At 54.4% G+C, this 20,493-nt stretch overlaps 2 protein-coding genes across 10 annotated transcripts in view; one reads left to right on the top strand and one right to left on the bottom strand.

Annotated features, from left to right (window-relative positions):
• The first annotated feature begins 37 nt into the window (after window positions 1-37).
• LOC106024982 (bifunctional peptidase and (3S)-lysyl hydroxylase JMJD7) lies at window positions 38-16,383 on the top strand. Of its 9 annotated transcripts, none has more exons than XM_063250245.1 (25): window positions 38-128; window positions 3,515-3,668; window positions 3,746-3,999; window positions 4,317-4,373; window positions 4,839-4,934; window positions 5,166-5,242; window positions 8,323-8,395; window positions 8,722-8,858; window positions 9,001-9,132; window positions 9,587-9,627; window positions 9,771-9,813; window positions 9,970-10,024; window positions 10,349-10,479; window positions 10,713-10,796; window positions 10,997-11,034; window positions 11,823-11,958; window positions 12,837-12,973; window positions 13,214-13,436; window positions 13,531-13,648; window positions 13,930-14,067; window positions 14,213-14,317; window positions 14,438-14,617; window positions 14,831-14,997; window positions 15,497-15,683; window positions 15,768-16,383. In XM_063250245.1, the coding sequence occupies exons 1-25, from the start codon at window positions 65-67 to the stop codon at window positions 16,004-16,006; spliced, it is 3,066 nt and encodes a 1,021-aa protein (XP_063106315.1). In that variant the 5' UTR covers window positions 38-64; the 3' UTR covers window positions 16,007-16,383. The 9 variants fall into 9 exon arrangements, 8 of the variants coding, with proteins under 8 accessions (XP_063106315.1, XP_023423155.1, XP_063106317.1 ...); XM_023567387.2 differs by having other exon boundaries at window positions 52-128; window positions 15,786-16,383; XM_063250247.1 differs by having other exon boundaries at window positions 52-128; window positions 14,831-15,011; window positions 15,786-16,383.
• A 156-nt stretch (window positions 16,384-16,539) lies between these two features.
• Sptbn5 (spectrin beta, non-erythrocytic 5) overlaps window positions 16,540-20,493 on the bottom strand; it is a 39,991-nt gene continuing 36,037 nt past the window's right edge. Inside the window, exons 59-67 of the mRNA XM_063250252.1 lie at window positions 20,121-20,297; window positions 19,874-19,978; window positions 19,355-19,564; window positions 19,162-19,239; window positions 18,672-18,763; window positions 18,509-18,591; window positions 17,725-17,788; window positions 17,439-17,547; window positions 16,540-16,721 (exon numbers count right to left, since the gene is read on the bottom strand). Of these exons, the coding sequence (XP_063106322.1) occupies window positions 17,475-17,547; window positions 17,725-17,788; window positions 18,509-18,591; window positions 18,672-18,763; window positions 19,162-19,239; window positions 19,355-19,564; window positions 19,874-19,978; window positions 20,121-20,297 (882 nt within the window). The 3' untranslated portion in view covers window positions 16,540-16,721; window positions 17,439-17,474. The remainder of the gene's footprint in view (window positions 16,722-17,438; window positions 17,548-17,724; window positions 17,789-18,508; window positions 18,592-18,671; window positions 18,764-19,161; window positions 19,240-19,354; window positions 19,565-19,873; window positions 19,979-20,120; window positions 20,298-20,493) is intronic.

Raw genomic sequence — 20,493 nt, 5'->3', positions numbered from 1 at the left:
GTGCGGCAGGGGCGGGGCCAGGGGCTGGCGTGCGCGGGGGGCGGTGCTACAGGCCGGAGGTGTCATGGCGGCTGGGGCTTTGGACGCTGTGAGGCGGGCTTTACGAGAGTTCCCGGCTGAGGCGCGGGGTGAGTGGGTGCTTGTAGAGCTGCGGCGTGCGGGGGTGGCTCTTCGTGGGCGGGGCCCTGGGATACCGGAACCTCGTTGCTCCTGGGCAGCCGCCACCGCGGAGTCGGCTCGTGCGGCGGTGTTGTGCGGTCACGGCCCTTCTCGCCAGCGGGGCGTCCGCGGCTCCTCGTGCGGCGGCCGTGGGTGGTCCTGGCTTCCGGGAGTGACGACTCACTGTGTTCCCAAGGCCCGCTGTGGTCTCGCGGTCTTCCTAGTGCAGTTCTGGCTTCCCCAGCTTAGCCTGTGCTGAGAAAACCTGGGCAGTGCGTCGTTGCATGTCTGTGGAACGATATTTTTTAAAAAATAGCACTTATTATTTATAGCATTTGTTTATTTTGCAGTATATTCGGGGTTGAACCCTGAACTACATCCTCAGCCTTTTTATTTTGAGACGAGGTATCTGAGTTGGCGAAGTTGCCCAGGCTGGGCTTTATCCTAAGATCCTCCAGCCTTAGCCTCGCAAAGTGCTGGGACTACAGATGTGCACTACTATGGCCAGGTTTGCCATCTTTCACATGGTTTATTACCGTGGAGAAGCTATATGGGCACTTGTGTATATAATATATGTAAGCTTTTACAGGGGCTCTTAATCTATCAAGAGAGTGGGGAGCTTGGCTGTAGCTTGGTGGGAGAGCATTTGCATAGTGTAGTCAGACCCTGGTTTCATTCCCAAGTAATACCACAAAAAAAGCTTTCCTGCTACTCGTTTAGCCACTTTGCATCTTTCCAAAAAGATTTTTATGTTCATGCACGAGTGAGTCTAGCCCTTTTTTGATATACTGTAACTAGTTGCCGGGTAAGTACATTTTTCTGCATCATGCATCCTAGAAGTCTTCCACATCCATCCACCTGGGTCTTTTTCATATCTATGAACGCTGTAATTTACTTAATCAGCTCATGAAGCTAAACATTGTAGGTCGTTTCCAATCTCCATGTAGGTCGGTTTTAGTAATGCTACAATCAATACTTAAGTGTTCTTTTAGCAAATATTTTTTAAGCACCTCTCTGTACCAGGTTCTGCATTGTATTTGGGGTACGTCACCAAACAGACAAAGCTCAAAGAGCTTATCTTCTCAGTAAAGAGGCAGTTAACCACGGGCACACTAAAAGGAAGTCCTAAGGAAGGTTAGAAGAGAGGTGTGGGCCAGCAGAGTCTAGGTGGCAGTATGGTTAGTGAAGTGAAGAAACCAGCATGCCTGGAGGAGAGTCTTTGTGGATGTATTTTTGTTGGTTAAATTCTTAGAAGAATTCTTAGGTTATTTGACGGGATCCCTTTTCACATTCTTTTTTTTTTTGAACCAGTGATTGAACTCACAACCTCCCTCTTGCTAGGCAGGTGCTTACACCACTGAGCTAAATCCCTGGCTCACATTCTCTTACTTTGAAACACTAACAGTCATTCTCTAAAGGAAATGGTAAGCAGATAAAACAAATGGCAGAAAATCCAAAGAATAAAATATGACAGTTTGTACATATTTTGAGAATCATGGGACTGCCCTCTCCCCAATCCTGATGGACACAACAGGAAGATGTACTGAATGCCATCACACCTTCTCTGGAGGTGACTACTTGGATGACCTGGCATTTCCTCCTTCCCTCCCATGTCTTCATGGCAGGTTTCATCTTGTCCCTATCAAGGGAAGCAAGCACATGTGTGCCAGTTGTTTTCCTGGACATACCAGGGTCTTCTGTTCAGTTCCAGTTTCTGATGTGAAGTTGCACATTTCTGACTGATTGCAAGGCAAAGATGACTAGTGTGGCGAAGTGGCCCTGAGAGGTGAAGCATGATGTCAGTGGTGAAGATGAGTTCGTGGCCATCAGGAGCAGGTTACAATAAGTGCTGACTGGGGCAGGGCCTTTCAGCCAGACCTGAAGGATGAATGTAACAGAGCAAAGGCCTATGCCCTTGTGAAAGCCACCAGAGAAGCCTTCCAATCTGAGTGAGCAGTCACAATGAAGTCCAGCATTGGCTGGGGTGTGTGGTGAGGAGTAGGCGTGAAACTGGAGCAAATCATAGTAGAAAAATGGGTTTTGTTTGCTCATGAAGCACTTTGAGTGTGTGACAAGCAGTCTGTCTTCTGTAAGAAGTGGTAATCCATCAAAGTATGTGTAGGGGTGGCCTTGGGAACTGAACCTGGGGCCCTACATGTGCTTAGTTACGTCCCCAACCCTCTTTTAAAGTTTTGAGACAGGATCTTACAAGTTGCTCCAGCTGGCCACAAACTTGCTATCCTCCTGCCTTAGCCCCCTGAGTATCTGGGGTTATAGGTGTGTGCCATACCCAGCACATCAAAGGATTTTTTACTAGGCATGTGACAAGGTGAAATTGTATTTACAGATGACTGGGTCCAGATGGTGGTGCTCTCAGACGGGAGTTAAGCCAGAAAAACTAGTTAGTTCACTGCAGCAACTATCCGCTTCAGATGTTTGAGATACGTTCAACTATTAAGCATATATTTACTATATATATACTAATGCTGGGTACTAGGCCTACATCATTCTGGAGAGGAAGACAAAGATACATGAAATATAAAGCATATCAGATGGTGGTAAGGCTAAGGAGAAAAAGCAGGGAAAGGATAGGCCTGTGTGAGGCAGACTGTGATTTTAAAAAGGATGGTCAAGGAAGGAAGCCTTATGTGGTATTTGAGGACTAAAAGGAGGATGAGAGCAGGCAGAGAGGTGGCTTTGAGAAACAGAAGAATCATCATTAGAGATAATAAGATGACAAGAGCAGGGGAAAGGATGTCATGAGTGGCACAGGGTGACACAGGACCAGCAGAGAGCTGCTGCATAAGCTGTCCAAATAGCCCTGGTGATCCCCAGTACCCAAGGGCGGTGAGACCCAAAACAGTCCTCACCTTCCTTCTTGTGTCTTCACCAGATAGCATATCTCCCCAGGTGAGTTACAAGCTTCTTGAGCTAGTGGTTGGGTCATCCCTTTGTATCCATATTGGCATCACTTTTGGAGGAGGCTTCCCAGAGCTTTGTCCCCAACCCCTTCCTAGCCCAGCACATGGAGGTCATTCTGGGCCTCCCCTCCCCTCCTCAGTGACTTCCTTCTAAGAGATGCAGGGAGATTGGCCCCTCCTGGGTGGCAAGGCTGAGTGTCCACTGTGCAGGGCCTAACACTGTCCCGTGGGGAGTTTGGGTTATGAGCTGAGCAACAGCCCTGGCCCGTCTCTGTGTGTGTGCCTTCTGCTGTCTCTCTCCTGCCTTCGTTGTTGTCCAGGGCCACTTGGCCAGCCATTGGTCATTACCCAGTGTCATGGGATGGCCGGCCTCAAGTAGCAGTGCAGCAGACTGGGTATTGCTCCCTCAGCCCCACATTTCCGCTGTCTCTCAGAGCTCAGCCTACCTCCTGCTGTGCCCTACCTGGACCAGCCGCCTACTCCACTCTGCTTCTACAGAGACTGGGTGTGCCCCAACAGGCCCTGCATCATCCGCAATGCCCTGCAGCACTGGCCAGCCCTTCAGAAGTGGTCCTTCCCCTACTTAAGGTGGGAGCTTCCCTGGGGGTATTGGATGGGCTGTGGTTTCTGGCAGCTGACCTGAGAGCCTGTGTCTGTTCCTCCAGAGCCACTGTGGGCTCCACAGAGGTGAGTGTGGCTGTGACCCCAGACGGTTATGCAGACGTGGTACGAGGTGACCGCTTCGTGATGCCTGCAGAGCGACACCTGCCCCTGAGCTGCGTACTGGATGTGCTAGAGGGCCAGGCCCAGCACCCGGGAGTCCTCTATGTGCAGAAGCAATGTTCCAACTTGACCACTGAGCTGCCCCAGCTGCTGCCTGACCTGGAGCCCCACATACCTTGGGCCTCTGAGGCTCTGGGTGCGTGGAGGCAGTGGAGGGAGTGGGGTGGCATGGGGTGTTCTCTGGCTGGAGGCTGAGTTGGGTGGAGTGGGGAGGAGGGAGTCAGCCCTCTTTTGTTCTCTTTCTTTGCTGTTGGCTGAGTTCTCTGAGGTCAGGTATTGCCCACAGCCTATCTTTGGCCTAGACTTAATAATAGACACATAAGAGAAGCTTACTGCTGTTCTTTCTGCCCCTTCGTCCTATTCTCCCTGACTCCTTGCATTCCTTTGCTCTTGCCTGGGTTCTTCCTGACCACCCTTGTGTGGGGCCTTCCTGACCTACCTTCTACCCTACAGGAAAGATGCCTGATGCAGTGAACTTTTGGCTTGGGGAGGCAGCCGCAGTGACATCCTGTAGGTTTGGGGATCACAGGTAGGGAGGAGCCGGTAGGGTAGAGGGATGGAGGATGAGGCCTGCACAGAAGGTCAATAGGATAGCATTTGGGCTGGCAGATCCCTCAGACTTCCTTTGGAATTCTGGGACATGGACACTACAGAGGATCTCCCCTGACAGCAGGGCGGGTACCCATGTCCTTTGGAGTGGGGCATGCTGTTTCTTCTGGGTTCCTGGAAGGCACTTTGAAGGCTAGCTAGGGCAGGGAACATAGAAACCTGTTGGCTCTGCTTACCCTCATGGTGGAGGTGCAGGGCCTGCCCAGAGTCCAGTCCTGGTGGGTTGGGTTCCTTGGTGTACACCTGAGTCCTTGGTACCTTCTTGAACCAGCTGACCCTTTGGGTGCTCTTACTTTTGTCATAGGTAGTTTTAGGGTACAGGTCTGAGGGGAGGAGATTTGCTCCCAACCTAACCTGTGTTCACAGTGCACAAGGACCACTATGAGAACCTGTATTGTGTGGTGTCTGGAGAGAAACACTTTCTGTTACATCCGCCCAGTGACCGGCCCTTTATCCCTTATGGTAGGGATATATGTTCTAAAGGAGAGGCTATGGAGGTGATGGCCTGCAGTGGAGGGAGGGCAGCAGGAGACCTGGGCAGGCTGATGTCCAGTCCTGAAGCATAGCCACAGATCTAAACTGCACTAGAAACCTCAACTCTCTGACCCTGCACCCAGGGGAGCACATGGGCCTGATGGAATGGGGCAGAGCTGGCAAGGCTGGCTCTGAAAACCCTTTTCTTTGGGTTTTCAGAGTTGTTCACACCAGCAAGCTACCAGCTGACTGAAGAGGGCACCTTTAAGATGGTGGACGAAGAAGCCATGGAGAAGGTATCTGTCTGAGGAGACAAAAGGGCCCTGAGGGCAAGAAGATCTGGACACATGGCACCTTGCTTTGAAAAGATGTTAATTCTTAGGCCTTGTAGTACTGAGCAAAGGAGGGATCCATGGTATTTACCTTTAGAAGAACAGAGCTGGAGGGTTTGGACCTGGGGGCCTGTTCCCTCCTGCACTTGCTGTGTCCTAGGTGCCCTGGATCCCCTTGGACCCCCTGGCTCCAGACCTGACGCAATACCCGAGTTACAGCCAGACGCAGGCCCTGTGCTGCACAGTGCAGGCTGGTGAGCTGCTGTACCTGCCAGCTCTGTGGTTCCACCATGTCCAGCAGTCCCATGGTTGCATTGCTGGTGAGAAGCATCTGGGGCAGGCTGAGCAGGCCAGCAGGGGATCTGGGGAAAGTTGAGGGCTCCAGTTTAAAACATGGACCCTCATGTTCAGGTCCCTATTCTCCCCACAGTGAATTTCTGGTATGACATGGAATACGACCTCAAGTACAGTTACTTCCAGCTGCTCGACTCTCTCACGAAGGCTGCAGGCCTCAACTGATGGTGTCCTGTAGATACCACCAAGGACAGCTTAGGAGAAAGGTCAAGTCCCTCCTGGCCTCATCAACTACAGTGACAATCTGGAGTTTGAAAATTTGCTGCTGCTGGCCCAGAGCCAGCAAGGGTTGGGATGCAGTCAGGAGGTGCTAGGCAAGTCTTCGGGAGGGTGCCAGGAAGTTGCCACACAGGTGAGAAGGAGTAGGGATCAGGTCCAGCAGTTACCCATACTGTGACCTAGGGCACATCACCACCTGTTGGCATTGATGTCCCCGGCCTCAAAGCAGAAATAATAATGATCCTCCTTAAGGGTTGTTGTGGGGATGGAGATAATATTTGGGAGGCCAGTATGGGCCAGCACAGAGGAAATAGTCAATAAAACAATCTGTAATTCACCTGTTCTGATTCTCCGTCACAGTTGCTTTCTGCGGCCTAGTGAGAATGTGAAGGTTTAGGTAAAAATCTCTGGTTGATGCTGATGCGGCTATAGGCCAGATGCAGACCTAGGGAGCTGTCTATTGCCCAAAAGCACTATCCACAACAACCCTGGCTGCCCTTCCCTATGGTGGGCAAGTTGGCCTCAGTTCACTTGTGACTGCTTGGCTGAAGCCCCATTGGCTCGTGGCCCCTGGCACCATTCCTGGCTTTACTCTGGTTTGCTTTCTTCTCAATCTTGGACAGCAGGTAAACCCTGTTTACCCTACAGTAGACACAGGCAGGAAAGGACAGAAGTCCTGTTCCTCCTGGGATTCTCCTTCTGAGGCTGAAGGACGTGTCCTTCGCCACCCTTCTGAAGAGCAGAAAGTGACCCTGTCTCTCAGTGTCATTGCTCAGGCTCATCTCTGGCCTCCTCTTCCCCAAAGGTGGAGGCAGCCCAGACCCAGACATAGGTTTGAAGGGCTGCTTACGTGGCAAAGCCAGTCCCCGGCCAGGTGTGGATGGAGCCTGTACTACTTCTCAGATTGGCCAGAGGCTTCAGTTGGGACTGAGCATTCCTGTCGTACTGGCACCAGGAGGTTATGAAAGGTCCTGCTGATGTCGAGCACTTGGCATCTCAGTTCACTGCTGCTCTAGGCCCCAGGTTCTGCTTTCCTTCAGCTTAACCCTGACAACAAGCTCTTCTAGAGCTTCCTCCTTCAAGGCAGGGCTGGCTGGGGCAGGCTACACGTGGGACATCTGGGTCATTGAGGATCTGGGGCTTGCACCATGAGTGTGTCAGCAGCTCCATATAGGCTGAAGGTACCTGGTTTCCGGGACTGTGGGCTGGTTCTGCAGTGGGCGTGGACTTGGGTGGAGAGGAGGTGGCAGGTAGGCAGGACCAGGGAGGTGCTCCAGCCATCCAGGACACCTGGCTGGGGTTTAAAGGCAGCAGTCCTTGCTCCTGTGGCCATTGCCCCATCGTTCTTGCTTCTGAGGACTCAGCTTCATGGCTCTGGTAAGGCTTCATGGGCACTGTACCCACTATGGAGGGTATCTGGCATAGGCCTCTCTTCTCCAGTTCATGGCCCAGGCAACCCTGGCATCACAGAGGCCTCTGCCAGCCAGGAGTGACTTTTAGCCAACTTTTAACTTTGAACCTTGCCCCTATGTTTTGCCAGCTTTCTGCTGTTTCTTAGAGAAGCTATGGTCTCTAGGTATGACTAGGCTGACTGTGGGACTTATGCAGTGAGCAGAGGCAAGGCAGAGTCCCTTGGTTGAGGGACTTTCTGCCCTGTAATGTGCCCCGGGAAGTGCTGCTTGATATTCCTCCTGACTCAGTTGCTTGGGGTGTGGGAGCCCTGCTGCAGGCGATGAGCTTTTCTGGCTCGGCCCAGGCCTTGGAACTCCCTGGACTGGATCTGTTGGTGTCCTTCCAGAGGCAGGGATGGGAACCAACAGGAAGGACCAGTTGACACAGGCTTCCTTTTCCCAAGCACACAAGCCAGCGTCTACATCCCCAGAACCAGGGAGTGGGTTTAGAGAGAGCTCTTTAGGGGTCATTGTAGGACCTGGAGGATGGTAGCCACTGTTCCCACTGTGCAGAGAGCTAGTTTCCAGGATGGGATGGATAGCAGAGGGACAGGTGTGTCTAGACCCTGACATGTCCCTTCCTTCAAGGTAGCTAATATGCCCTGCTGCCCTTGACCAGTGCCAAAGCTGCTTAGGGGGTGTAGGGTGGAAAGGCTAAAGGAAATAGAAGCAGCTAGGTGTGGGCATAAATAGGAGCCAACCAGTCCCTAGTAGATCTCAGGCAGATGACTGCTCCTCTGCCTCAGTTTCCTTGTGAGGTCACTCATCATATTTATTTCTCTGCACAGACTGTGGTGTGGTAAGTAAGTGAATGTACATAGAGCCCTGGTGCGGCCCTGCTCAGTGTAGCCAGGTGTCAGTACGACTGTCTCTTGTTGGCTCAGGATTGTGATGGCATGGAGGGTGGACCTGGGCCTGAGTGGGCCTGAATCTTTGATTCAGTTACACCTCACAGGACTGGCTTAGTCTTTGCTGTGGTCCCATCTGCAGGCAGCAAACATACCCTTCTCCCTCCTGCAGGTAAAGGTCCCTGGGACCTGTCTCTTCATTGTGCGTGTCCTGCAAGCCCATGGCCTGCCCTCCAAGGACCTGAGTGAGTATGCTGTGCCACTGGCCTTGTGCTGGCTGGGGGAGGAAGACATTACAGTGGGCACCAGCAGGCTTGTGCCAGTGGGAAAAGGTGGAGCAGTTCTGGGGAGAAGGGGCAGAGGGTCTAGCCTCATGGGCATAATTTGCAGGTGCTGGGAGAAGTGGTCTCTGGTGGCAGGGCTGGGAAGTCTCTTCACCATCATGGGTGGTTTTTTTTTTTTTTTTTTTTTGGTACTGGGGATCGAACTCATGACCTTGTGCTTGCCAGGCAGGCACTTACACTGCTGAGCTAAGTCCCTGGTCCTTGGTGCTTGTTCTTCCACCTTGCAGTGAGCCCCTCTGACTGCTACGTGACTCTGTGGCTGCCCACAGCCTCCAGCCACAGGCTGCGGACGCGCACCGTCAAGAACAGCAGAGACCCGGTCTGGAACCAAACCTTTCGCTTCCGAATCCACAGCCAGCTCAAGGTGGTCCAGGCATCAAGCTGGCCCTGCTGTCTGTCCCCATGTATCATGGTCACTTGCTCTTTCCTAGCCTCCTGACCCCTACCCTGCTCACTGTCGCATTCATTCCTCCTCCTTATAGACATCTTTTTGTGGACCCTTTCAGAATATCCTGGAACTGAAAGTCTTTGACCAAGACCTGTGTACCAAGGATGATGCAGTGTTATCAGTGCTGTTTGATGCAGGGACCCTGCAAGCTGGGGAGTTCCAGCGCCAGAGCTTCTCCCTGAACACTGAGGCAAGGCAGGCCCCTCTTCTCCAGTGCATGGCAGGCATCCCTGGCACCCCAGGGCCACTGTCAGCTAGGAACAGCTTGTAACCAAGGAGCGTCCTGTCCCTAGACTTCTTTCTTGGCTTCTAGAAGAGCTAAAGGGTAGCTTTTTATATTTCGTTTGGGGAGAATGGGGGGTTGAGACAGGGTCTCACCATGTAGTCCAGACTGGCCTCAGACTCACTGTGGCCCACGCTGGCCTTGAATTTGTGGTCCTCCTGCCTCAGCTTCCTGAGTACTGGTGTTACAGGTGTGTCAAAAGAGGACCCAAAGAATGTGGACAGAGCAACCCAAAGAGGGACAGTGGCTCCTCCCCATCACTGCAGCCTCAGCAGGCCCAGCTCATGTCTAGATTGGAATACATGCATGCATACATGCACACACACGTACACTCCTCTCTCTAACTCCTCTTTCTCTCCAGGGTGAGATGCAGCTGGAAGTAGAGTTTCGGCTGCAGAGCCTGTGAGTCGGGCATGGGACAGGCTGGGCAGGAATGTGGTGCTTCCTCCTGGGTGCTCTCCCTGGTGCAGGAGGAGTACCCAGGCTTTGGGCTTAGGGACTGTGAAGACCTGGGCCCTTGCTAAGGTCTCTGGGGCTCTTTCCAGGACAGACTGTGCAGAATGTCTGGTCAGCAACGGCATCCTGGTGGTAAGTCAGGAGCCATGCTCCAGGTGGCTGGGGCCCCTGGGTGATTGTGCCTCAGAAGAGAACCAGCCCAAGCAGGGCTTGGTGACTGAGGCTGAGGGGCAGGGGTGAGGATGCAGGGGGCCTGCGCTGGTATCTGAGATGCTCTCCCCAACTCAGGCCCGGGAGCTCTCTTGCTTGTATGTTCAGCTGAAAGAGGTGGGGGACCGGGAAGGTGAGTCTGTGATCTACTGCAACAGCCCTCCACTTCCATTCCTAGTCTTCCTTCTTCTGAGGGACCTTGAAGGGACCTTGTACTAGCTGTCTTCATTTCCCACAGGCAAGAGTGTGGCTTGGGATAAATCCATGCAGGACCTGGGTTTTCCCCATAGTCTGCAAGGGTTGTGGTTGGGACTCCATCTCCCAGTCAGGGCTAGGCCCTCACCCAGATCTTCATTTTAGAGGAGACAGGGAAGGAAGGGAAGAGAGAAGGAAGGCTCAGTGAGGGACTCTGAGCAAGGATGACATCCTTGGCCTCTGCTTTGGTTCCCATTTCTAGGGTCAGAAAGGAGAGTTCAGCTTGTGGTTCCAGGAGCCTGTGAAGGTATGCAGGAGGCCTCTAAGGGCACCAGCTCTTTCCTGTTCCACTGTCTGGCCTCTTGGGAGCAAGAGCTGAGCATTCACCTGCAGGTAATGTGCCTGCCCTTGGGAGCTGGACGCCAGAGCCTCCCACTTCCTTCCTTCCATATCTCCTCCCACGTGGCCTCTGCTTACCTAGGGCCACTGTCTTGGGTGAAGTTGGAGATGCTGGCCACCTACTTCTCTCCCTGAGGCTCCTCTCTTGCTGCCAGGAACGGGTGGGGTCCTTACTAAGAGAAGAAGGGTAAAGACTCCTGGGGTGCTTGCCCTTCATCCCCCTGTAGGATGACCCCCAAGAGCAACTGAAGGTGCCACTGCAGACCCTACCCTCTGGCCAGCTGGTGAAGCTAGTCTTCCCCACATCCCAGGTACTAGTATCCAGAGGAGAGCTGGGTGCAGGGATGGGACTGACCCTGGCATCAAAGGCCTCTTACTGAAGGGGAGGCTCTGGGGGACTGCTCAGAAGTCTAGGGACATGAGGGGTCAAGTTGGGTGCACAGAAACCAATTCAAGGAACAGGTTGGATGGAAGTGGCCACCCTTTGTGACAGCAGCATTTATGATTTCAGGAACCTATGCTGAGGGTGGAACTGAAGAAAGAAGAAGGGTAAGAGACCTGGCAGGGACATGGAAGCCACAGGGAAGTGGCAAGAGTGAGGAGCAGGTGGCTGGTCCAGTGGAGAGAGGGGGTGGCTCATGGCAAGTTAACCCTCCAGGGCTACAGGGCTTGGCTCACAGGTAGAGCATGTCTTTTTCTTAGATGTGGCACTTGGCATTTCTACTCTAGACAGAACAGTGGGCCTAGCCTAGTGCCCAGCACTCAGGAAGTGCTGGATAAATGTTTGGTTGCATGAACAGGTTGGGGAATGTGAACTGGACCAGGCTTTGGGGTGCAAACAGCAAGGAGAAGGGGTGCTGTACCCTTTTTAAGTAGAGGCTGTATAGCTGGATCATAAATCCCTTTTCAAGAAGGGTCACCCATCAGCCCTCCCTGTGTTGGAGAGCAGCTTCTCCCCACACAGAGAAGGGACCATTGGACTACCTGTCCTTCTTTTCTGTCACCACTTTTGGAGTTGGTGGGTGAGGAAAAGAAGATGGGACTGAAGTGGGATTCACTGTGCCAGCTCCCTGCACCTGGCATCAGCATGGACTCCTCTGTCACTACAGTCCCAGGCCCACGAGTATGCTTTGCTGTATTGCCCCTGCTGTCAACTCATGGGCTGGGCTTACTTTCCCCTCACTTCACAGGTGTCACATGCAGAGTCAAGTGGGAGGGGAGAAAGGGGAAGGAATGAGAGTAGAGAGGAGAAGGTTGCAGCTGGCAGGAAGGCAGACCCAGCTTCCTGTCCTCTGGGAGTGCCAAGAGCGGCATCCCAGATGTTTCTTCTCCTCCAGCCCAAGGGAGCTGGCTGTGCGGCTGGGCAGTGGGCCCTGCACCGAGGAGCAGGCCTTCCTGAACAGGCGGAAGCAGGTGGTGGCTACAGCCCTAAAGCAGGCCCTACAGCTGGACAGAGACCTACAGGAGGATGAGGTTTGGTGCTTGGGGTCTGAGCAGGTCTAGGGCGGGTCACTGTGGGCTCGCTTGCACCCAAGGCTGAATGATGTACCTGGCTGTTCTATGAATGGTCCAGAGCTGGTGCCAACCTGAGGTCATAGCTTCCTCCTGCGTGCCAGCTCAGCTTGACTTCTTTCCACTGATGTCATCAGGGTTGTGTGTGTGGAGCATTACACAAGGCATCTGGAGCTCACACAAAGGAATGTCCCTGGTGGGCTAGCTTTCTTTCCTTGTGTTTGTGGTCCCTGGCCTAGCCCAGGTTTGGGACTGGGCCCAGTGTAACTGATAAGTAATACAGACCTCTGGTAGAGAACAGCCTCCTGTCTTGGAGGTCCCAGAAGGTTCACATCAGCTTGGTTCATCTCGTAGGGGAATGGCTTGGTGCAGGCAGGGAGATGGACTATTGAGACTCTTAAAGTGGCCCAAGAACTTCCAGAAAGTGGTCTTAGACTCCCCAGGAACATGAGCAGAAGTGATGAGGTGTAGTACTTGTTAGAGTAGGGCCTGTGCTTTTGTAGGGTGAAGGTAACCAAGCTGTGTGCAGGAGGTAGCTCTTACACTCTCCTCTCCTGCGCCAGATCCCAGAGATTGATTCTATCAGAGTTCTTCAGGCCTTTGGGGCAGGGGCAAATGACCTATATACCCTGGGGCCCTCATGAGTAGAGAAGCCTGGCCCTTGGGAGGCTGTTCCTAAACAGATCTTCCTAGCACCGCTGACTCACAACTGTCCCAGGCCCCTAATCACATCTGGACTGGCTTTGGGGGCTGAAGGGCCCTTGATTGTTACCTCCTTTTCATGGAGCATGGCCTTCCCCATTCCTTGAGCCTCTGAGATTGGCTACCCTCTTTTCCAGATCCCAGTGGTAGCCATTATGGCCACGGGTGGTGGGATCCGGGCAATGACATCACTCTATGGACAGCTGGCTGGTCTGAAAGAGCTGGGCCTCCTGGACTGCATCTCCTACATCACAGGGGCCTCAGGTTCCACCTGGTGAGCTATTGGCAGGTTGAATACTGGAGCCAGTGGGGTGGCACTGGGTCTGGGTGGGAGGAGGTGTGGGTGATAAGGCAGCTGAATCTCACAGGCCTCAAACAAACCAGGAGGCTGGGTGGCAAACACAACAGGGAGAGATGCTCCAGAGGACTGCTTGCTCCAAAAGAGAAGTTAATAGGTGCAGCCCAGACGGGGTTCTTTGTATAAGACCTCTGACCCTACCTCCCCTTTTCCTAGGGCCTTGGCTAACCTCTATGAGGACCCAGAGTGGTCTCAGAAGGACCTGGCGAGGCCCACTGAGTTGTTGAAGACACAGGTGACAAAGAGTAAGCTGGGTGTGTTGGCTCCTAGCAAGCTGTGGCGGTATAAACAGGAGCTGGCTGAGCGTACCCGCCTGGGCCACCCTCCCTGCTTCACCAACCTGTGGGCCCTCATCAATGAGGCACTGCTGCATGATGGGGTATGTGGACTGGATCTGTCCCTTCCTGGGGGTTGGGCAGGAAAGGTTTGGACCCAGGAAGCGGCACACTTAGGTTCTGATGCTCTTCCCTCAGCCTCATGACCACAGGCTCTCAGATCAACGAGAGGCCCTGAGTCGTGGCCAGAACCCTCTGCCCATCTACTGTGCCCTCAATACCAAGGAGCAGAGCCTGACAACCTTTGAGTTTGGAGGTAAGTGGCCCCAAAACACAGATACCTGCTCTTGTGGGGTGAAGGTGAGGCATGTGTGTGGGAAGCAGGTCTTACACCAGTCTCTTCTGGGCCAGGTCCCAGAGACTTGTCCTACTGGGGCTCCTCAGGCCTGTGGAACGAGGGTAAGGGCATCAGTTTCTGTGCTCAAGTCACAGCAATGAGGCCTGGGCCTCTAGTCACAAGGCTGCCTAAGCAAAGCTTGTTGTGGGTTTGTGGGTGTCTCTGGATGCCCCAAGCTGAGATGAGTGCTCTCCTCACAGAGTGGTGTGAGTTCTCCCCCTTTGAGGTTGGCTTCCCCAAGTATGGGGCCTTCATCCCCTCTGAGCTCTTTGGCTCTGAGTTCTTCATGGGACGGCTGGTGAAGCAGCTCCCGGAGTCCCGCATCTGCTTCCTGGAAGGTAAGGGCCACCAGGGTGAAGTATGGAGGTGAGGAGTACCCTTGAGCTGTGACCTGAGCCCCAAAAAGTATCCTGGTCTAGGATGGGCCACCTGGAATGGTCAGATCGTGATGGGGCAGGAACTCTTCTCATGGTCCTCCCTCAGGTATCTGGAGCAACCTGTATGCAGCCAACCTCCAGGACAGCTTGTACTGGTCCTCAGACCCCAGCCAGTTCTGGGACCGCTGGGCCCAGGATCGGGCCAACCTGGGTAGGTGCTTGGGCAGCACACTGAGGGTGGTGGCTCGAGGGACCTCAGTGTTTCCCCCTTCACACAGAGACTGGGATAAGGACCCATGAGCCTTATTTCCCCAATACTCTTGCTGATCAGACAAGGAGCAGGTTCCTCATGTGAAGATGGAAGAACCACCCACAGCAGCTGGCCGGATTGCTGAGTTCTTCACCGATCTTCTCACAAGGCGCCCACTGGCCCAGGCCACCCACAATTTTCTGCATGGTCTCCATTTCCACAAGGACTATTTCCACCACCCCCACTTTTCCACCTGGAAAGGTAGCGGTTTTTCTGCCTTAGTCCCAGCTCTACAGTGTCCCTCCCTTCCTAGAGCACAGCACTCTTTGATCTTTGCTTGTGTTGGTGCTGCAACATGTGGGGTGCAGCAGAGCAGAGCTGGGGCTGAAGAGTCTCTGTCCATGGGCTTCATTGTCTGGTCCCCAGTGTCATGACAGTTGCTGCTGCTTTTACCCCATTCACAAACCTTTGCAGCTACCAAACTGGATGGGTTCCCCAATCAGCTGACACCCACAGAGCCCCACCTTTGTCTGTTGGATGTCGGCTACCTCATCAATACTAGCTGCCTGCCACTCCTGCAGCCTACCCGGGATGTGGACCTCATCCTGTCACTGGACTATAACCTCCATGGAGCCTTCCAGGTTAGAAGGGGCACGTGAGTACTCTTGCAGGACAGATGGGAGGTGGTGGGTGACCCTGGCTTGACCTCTTCCTTGGCCCATTGGTGTCCAGGGTCTGGTGCAGCTCACCTTAGGTTGAGTGACAGTGACACCATGTAGAATGGTATGCTGGATCCTGTGAGTCCTACCAGGGCACCTTCCCTGGCCCAGGAGCTATGGTGCTGGAGCAGCTGGGGAGGTTTCCCTCTGCATTTTGGACTGGAGTCCTTTTTCCTGTGCCTAACCCCTCTGGAAGGTCTGGCCCTGTGGGCCCTGCTGCTGAGAGTTTCTGTGTTGCTCCAGTGAGAGACATTTGCCCCCAACTTCCCCAAACTAAGGACTGCATGGCAAGCAGTGTCAGGTCATAGCTTTTGTCATGGTGGGCCCGCCCCTGGGATCCACTGTAGTCTCCACCTCAGCCTACGGACAGTAGGTCCTATGCATCTGCCTCCTGCTAATGACCCTTCTGCACGCCCTGCAGCAGCTGCAGCTCCTGGACCACTTCTGTAAGGAGCAGGGGATTCCATTCCCTCATATCTCGCCCAGCCCTGAGGAGCAAAGCCACCCTCAGGAGTGCCATGCCTTCTGCGACCCCACCCAGCCTGAAGCCCCCATTGTGCTCCACTTCCCTCTGGTCAATGACTCCTTCCAGGAATACTCGGCCCCTGGTGAGCCACAGATACCCCCTCTTCTACCCTACCTCTCTGCAGTGGCCCAGACTCCTTCCCCAATGTAGTCCTCTCCCTGCCCAGGTTGCCTTGTCTTTGCAGGGGTGCGGCGGACACCTGAGGAGAAGGCAGCTGGGGAGGTGGAACTGTCCTCTACGAGCTCCCCATACCACTACACCAAGGTGACATACAGCCCTGAGGATACGGACAAGCTGCTGCACCTGACACGTTACAACATCTGCAACAACCGGAAGCAGCTTCTGGAGGCCCTGCGCCAAGCTGTGCAGCGGCGGCAGCTGCGAAGGCAGCACAGACCCCAGTGATGGTGGGAGATGCCCAGCTGGGCCCTGCCAGCCCTTTTCCCTGTGGCTGTGAGTCTACATGGAGACAGCATCATCATGTGTTCTGGAGCCTTTGGGGGCTGTGATGCTCAGGACCATCCAGGGGTGGCACTGAAACCACCAGCAACCCTGCACAGAGTCCAGGCTGAGGACTCTCACCCCCTGCAAGAGGCTGGGAGTGAGTGGCCTGGTTCTTTATGGCTGTAGCCATAGCCAGAGTCCATGGAGTGGAATGGAGCCACCTTCCATGGACAGGCAGGGCTCAGTGGCCTTGTGGCTGTGGGAAGTGATGGGGACAAGTGACCATATGTACAGAGTGAAGCAAAGCACTTTACAATACAAATGCACTTCCAAATGCATGACAGTCTCCAAGGTCATCTGTCATTCCAGGCTCTTGGTTAAAAAGCAAAGCAGTCCATCTCTCTGGGTAACTGACACAGCGAGCTCGTCAGCTTGGGCACCCCTCACAGTGAGCAAGCATCTTCTTGGTGACTCTGGGCCCCTGCCCTGTCTGCCTCACTCAGGCAGGGAGCAGGGTAGGGCCACGATCCAGTTAGAGCACAATTCTTGCCACATGGAAGGGGCAGCCCGACTTGGGATCAGATGAACCAGACATCAGTGACAGTGGCCTCAGTAGCAGGCTGTAGAACACTTGTCTGTTCCAAAAACTGGTCCACAGTAGCCCCTGTGCCTGCAGCTGAGAGAGACCATCAGTCAGGGGCTGACAGCCAGCCATAGGATGACCCCAATTCTGGTGTGGATGGGAGCTAATTTCCTTGATGCTTATGATCTGGCTTGCTGTGTCTATCAGTCCCGGGCATTTAGGGATTTCAGGGCAGAAGAAATGGCTACTTGGCCTAGGACAAGGCCTCCTTCTTTAACCACATTTCACTTGAACCTTAAGTTGGGACATGTGGACCCAGTAGGATTGACTGTTAGACACCCATCCCTGGCTGCTGCCTGATAGGGACAGCCAAGCCATGACATTGGCTTATTCTAAGGGCTCCTGTCTGGAGGGTGCGACCGTGTCTCGCCTGTCTCTGGTTCCTCCCCTGTTTCTCCAGCACCAGGTGTCCCTTCCGAACAGCCCAAAGCCTTGTGGTGTGGAGGGGAAAGATGGTGGTGTCGAGCATCTGAGTGATGTCAGGATCTGCAGGAGGCTGAGGAGTCCAGAGAAAACCCTGTATATGTACTTCAGCCTTTGCACTCTCTCAGCCTTGGCACACATGCACCCACCCCCCATCCCTGCCTGCAGTTGGGGAGCAGGAGACAACAGCAGGAGGCTGGGATAGCCTGAAAACTCAGTCTTGAAAGGGTGAAGGGAGGTCATGAGGTGACAATGGCATGGGCCTTGGACCAGGCAAGATCAGCCAGAGTCTAGAAGTGGCCAAGAGGAAGCCAGGATGCCACCTACCTAAAGGCTGGCTAGAGTGGAAAAGGCCTGGGCCTGTCACTTGGTGTCTTCCATTGCAGAGGGCAGAGCTGAGGTGGAGTGAGCCATTGTTGGGGGACAGCCCTCGAGTCTGGAGAGAAAGGGAGCCTTGTGGCCTTGGCTTTGCATCCAAACCAGCAGTCTTAGGGATCCCTGTTCCTCAGGGGTTCCCTCACAGCCCTACAGGACAAACTGTGTCTCAGGACTTCGAGCTAAGGAGGAAGCCTCATGTCAGTCACTGGGGCACAGGAGCCCCACCCCACCCTACCTGAGCAGAGCAGCTGCTGTCTCATTTGAGCTGCTGGCCATGGGTTCTGCACTCTGATCCTGGGCTGGACAGCAAGGGGAGAACGACAGTTACTCTAGCCTGCGCACCACGCCGCTGGCCCTGAGGAGCCTGCCTGTAGCCTGCCTTCCCATACAGACAAACAGATATCAGCACAGACACTTGAAGGCAGGCAGGCAGGCTCCCGTGTGTCTCAGCTGGAGGTAGGAGGTGTTCAAATACTGAAGAAATGGTCACTTTGGGATTCTAGAAAGATGACCTTAGAAATGGAGCCAGGGTCTATAGGCTGGAAGGAGCCCCAGGCCTCCTATGACATTATCAGACAAATGATGATGGAAATTGCCCAAAGGGATGCTTTCCACATGTTCCTTTTGCTCACCAAGTGCTTGATGATGGCCCTTATGACACCTGTAGAGTGGCCTTCAGAGATGACTGAGGTTAGAGAAGTCCCAGGATTAGAGCAGAGATGGGGAAGTTTTGGAGGGAACAGAATCTATAGGCCCTGGCAGAAGGGCTTGAGGGGGAGGCCTGAGCGATGGACTCCAGAGAGTGCAGAGCAGAACCAGGAGGAGGCAGCTGGGCTTTTATCTGGTTCTACCACTGATGGGGCTGCTTCATCAAAAGTCTTCAGCCAAATCACTTAGCTTCCCTGGGCCCTGTTCTTCTCAGGTTTAAAGCCTAGCAAACTCCTATGTAGGCTCTACACACCATAGTGGGGAGCCTGGGAATGGACCCTGCCTTTACCAGCCCCCTTCCCTGTGCTCACCTGCACTGCCTGGGGCTCGCTGCCAGCGTCCAGTCTGCCCTTTGGGTAGTGCTGCCAACAGGATATGTGCCCCGCTGCTCTGCCTGGCACCCAAACAGTCAGGTGTCAAATTCCCCTTCCCATCAGGGATTCTGCCTCCTACTGCCTGAGTCCAGTCTCTCACCTTAAAGAGAACATGTGTTTCCTCACACTCTGGTCCTTCAGCCTCTCACACTGGGATTCTCTGAGATCAAGGGGGGCCAGGGAAGCCACGTTCTGAGGAGAGATTCGGGGCAGGAATCACATGGTCATCTCAGCTCCCCTGCCACCATGGGGCTTTTCCTGTCCACCTGCTGCTTCTCTCGAGCCCCTACTGTCGCGCCCCCATTGCCACCCTCTTACTCAAGGCCCCTAGCACCTGTCCCAAGAGCTGGCATTGGGCTATGATGAGGCCACATATGAGGGAGGCTACAGCCAGGTCTGGCCAGTCTGACCCATCTCCATAGTGTCCCAGGGAAAGTTCTGGGCCAGACCCTGGTCCCCATGGGGAAGTGACTGACGGGGAAACCAGAACCCCATCATTTTCTGGTCATAATAGGGGATGTGGGCTCTGCCCAAGTCTATGGGTGGTCCCTGCATCCTGGCAGCTGCACAGGGAATTTGGTGGCACTTACCTGCCTCCCCCCAGGAACAGGCCACCGCTTAAGCTCCAGAGACCCCTCCACGGTGGGGGTACCCTTTGTCTCCTGGAACTGCAAGACAGGGCCCAGGAAATGTCAGGCCAGCAGACCACAGGCCCCTTCTCCTCCCTGCTTCATCTCTAAAGCCCCCAGGGCCTCACTGCCTGCTGGGGGAGGGACAACTTACCCCCTTGACACTCGCTCCACTGGGCTGCTGCTGCCCAGCTTTGGATTCCATGGAGACACTAATGGTGAGGGGTGTGCACAGTCCAGTAGGGACACTTGGCTGCAGGATATTGGTCTCAGCTGGCTGCGCTCCTGGGCCCTGGTGCTGGATGGCTGTTGGGGGGCTACCAGCTCTCCCAGTGATCTGGTCCTTTAGCGGCTTCTCTTCCACCTTGGGGTGGGGGACAAGGTGAGCCCATCTGAGGCAGACTAGCCACTGCTGTAGGCCACTCGGCCTCTGCATCACACTCTGAAGAGTGCTAGATGCTCATGTTTGACTGCCCTCTCTTGCCAACCTACAGTGGTGTCCTGTCCCACTGCGGTGCCAAGGAAGTATAGGGTAAACCCTGAGGGACTGAGGGGCTAAGGATTCCCTGCCTGGGAGCCTTGATGTGCAGGATAAGTGGAGGGACTATTGCTACCACCAGCCCTCAGCTCCCAACTCAGTGCACCCCATCTCCTTTGTTGCCTGGTGCCACACCTCTGACCTCTTCTGCAGCTGAGCAAACTTCTCCTCCTGGGCTGCCAACAGTGTCTCTAAGTCCTCATGTCTGTGGAGCAGCCTCTCCACATCCAACACTGAGTACTAGGAGAGGCAAGTCAGGGTGAGGCCCTGGGTTCTCAGGGCCTTCCCTCAGCCCCCACAGCCCAGGCTGGGCAGCCAGTGAGTGGTCCACCCTAGGCTGTGGCTGCCTGATGACACCAGTTCCAGGAGGGCCTTCACTCACCCCGAAGCTAGTTTGCAACAGGAGGCTTTCCCGGGAGGCCAGCCAGGCCTCAGCCTGCTCCAGCCCCTGCCGCAGCTCCAGCAGGCTCTGGCTCTCTTCACAGCGTTGCTGACGCAGGACCCAGGCTGCCTGCAGCTCCTGCAGCTGCCCTTGTAGCTCCTGCAGACTCTGTGCCACCTGGTAGAGAAGTGCTGATGCCAAGAGAGCCCATGGACAGCTCCTGCCTGGGGCAGGGCTGGCAGGGAAGTTGTGGGGAGCAGAGGACAGGCCACGAGACCAGGACCTACCTCTTCTCAGCCTCTCCCTCCCTCCCTCAACCAGTCTTTCTGGCCTGCTGGCTTCTGTTCCATGACTGCCAGGGCTTCTGAGGCCT

This window comes from Cavia porcellus, unplaced genomic scaffold, assembly GCF_034190915.1.
Source record: "Cavia porcellus strain 051 isolate PalLab524CR breed Dunkin Hartley unplaced genomic scaffold, mCavPor4.1 scaffold_6, whole genome shotgun sequence".
NCBI lineage: Eukaryota > Metazoa > Chordata > Mammalia > Rodentia > Caviidae > Cavia > Cavia porcellus.
Note: the sequence above shows the minus strand (reverse complement) of the source record. Positions and strands in the feature narration are given on the sequence as shown.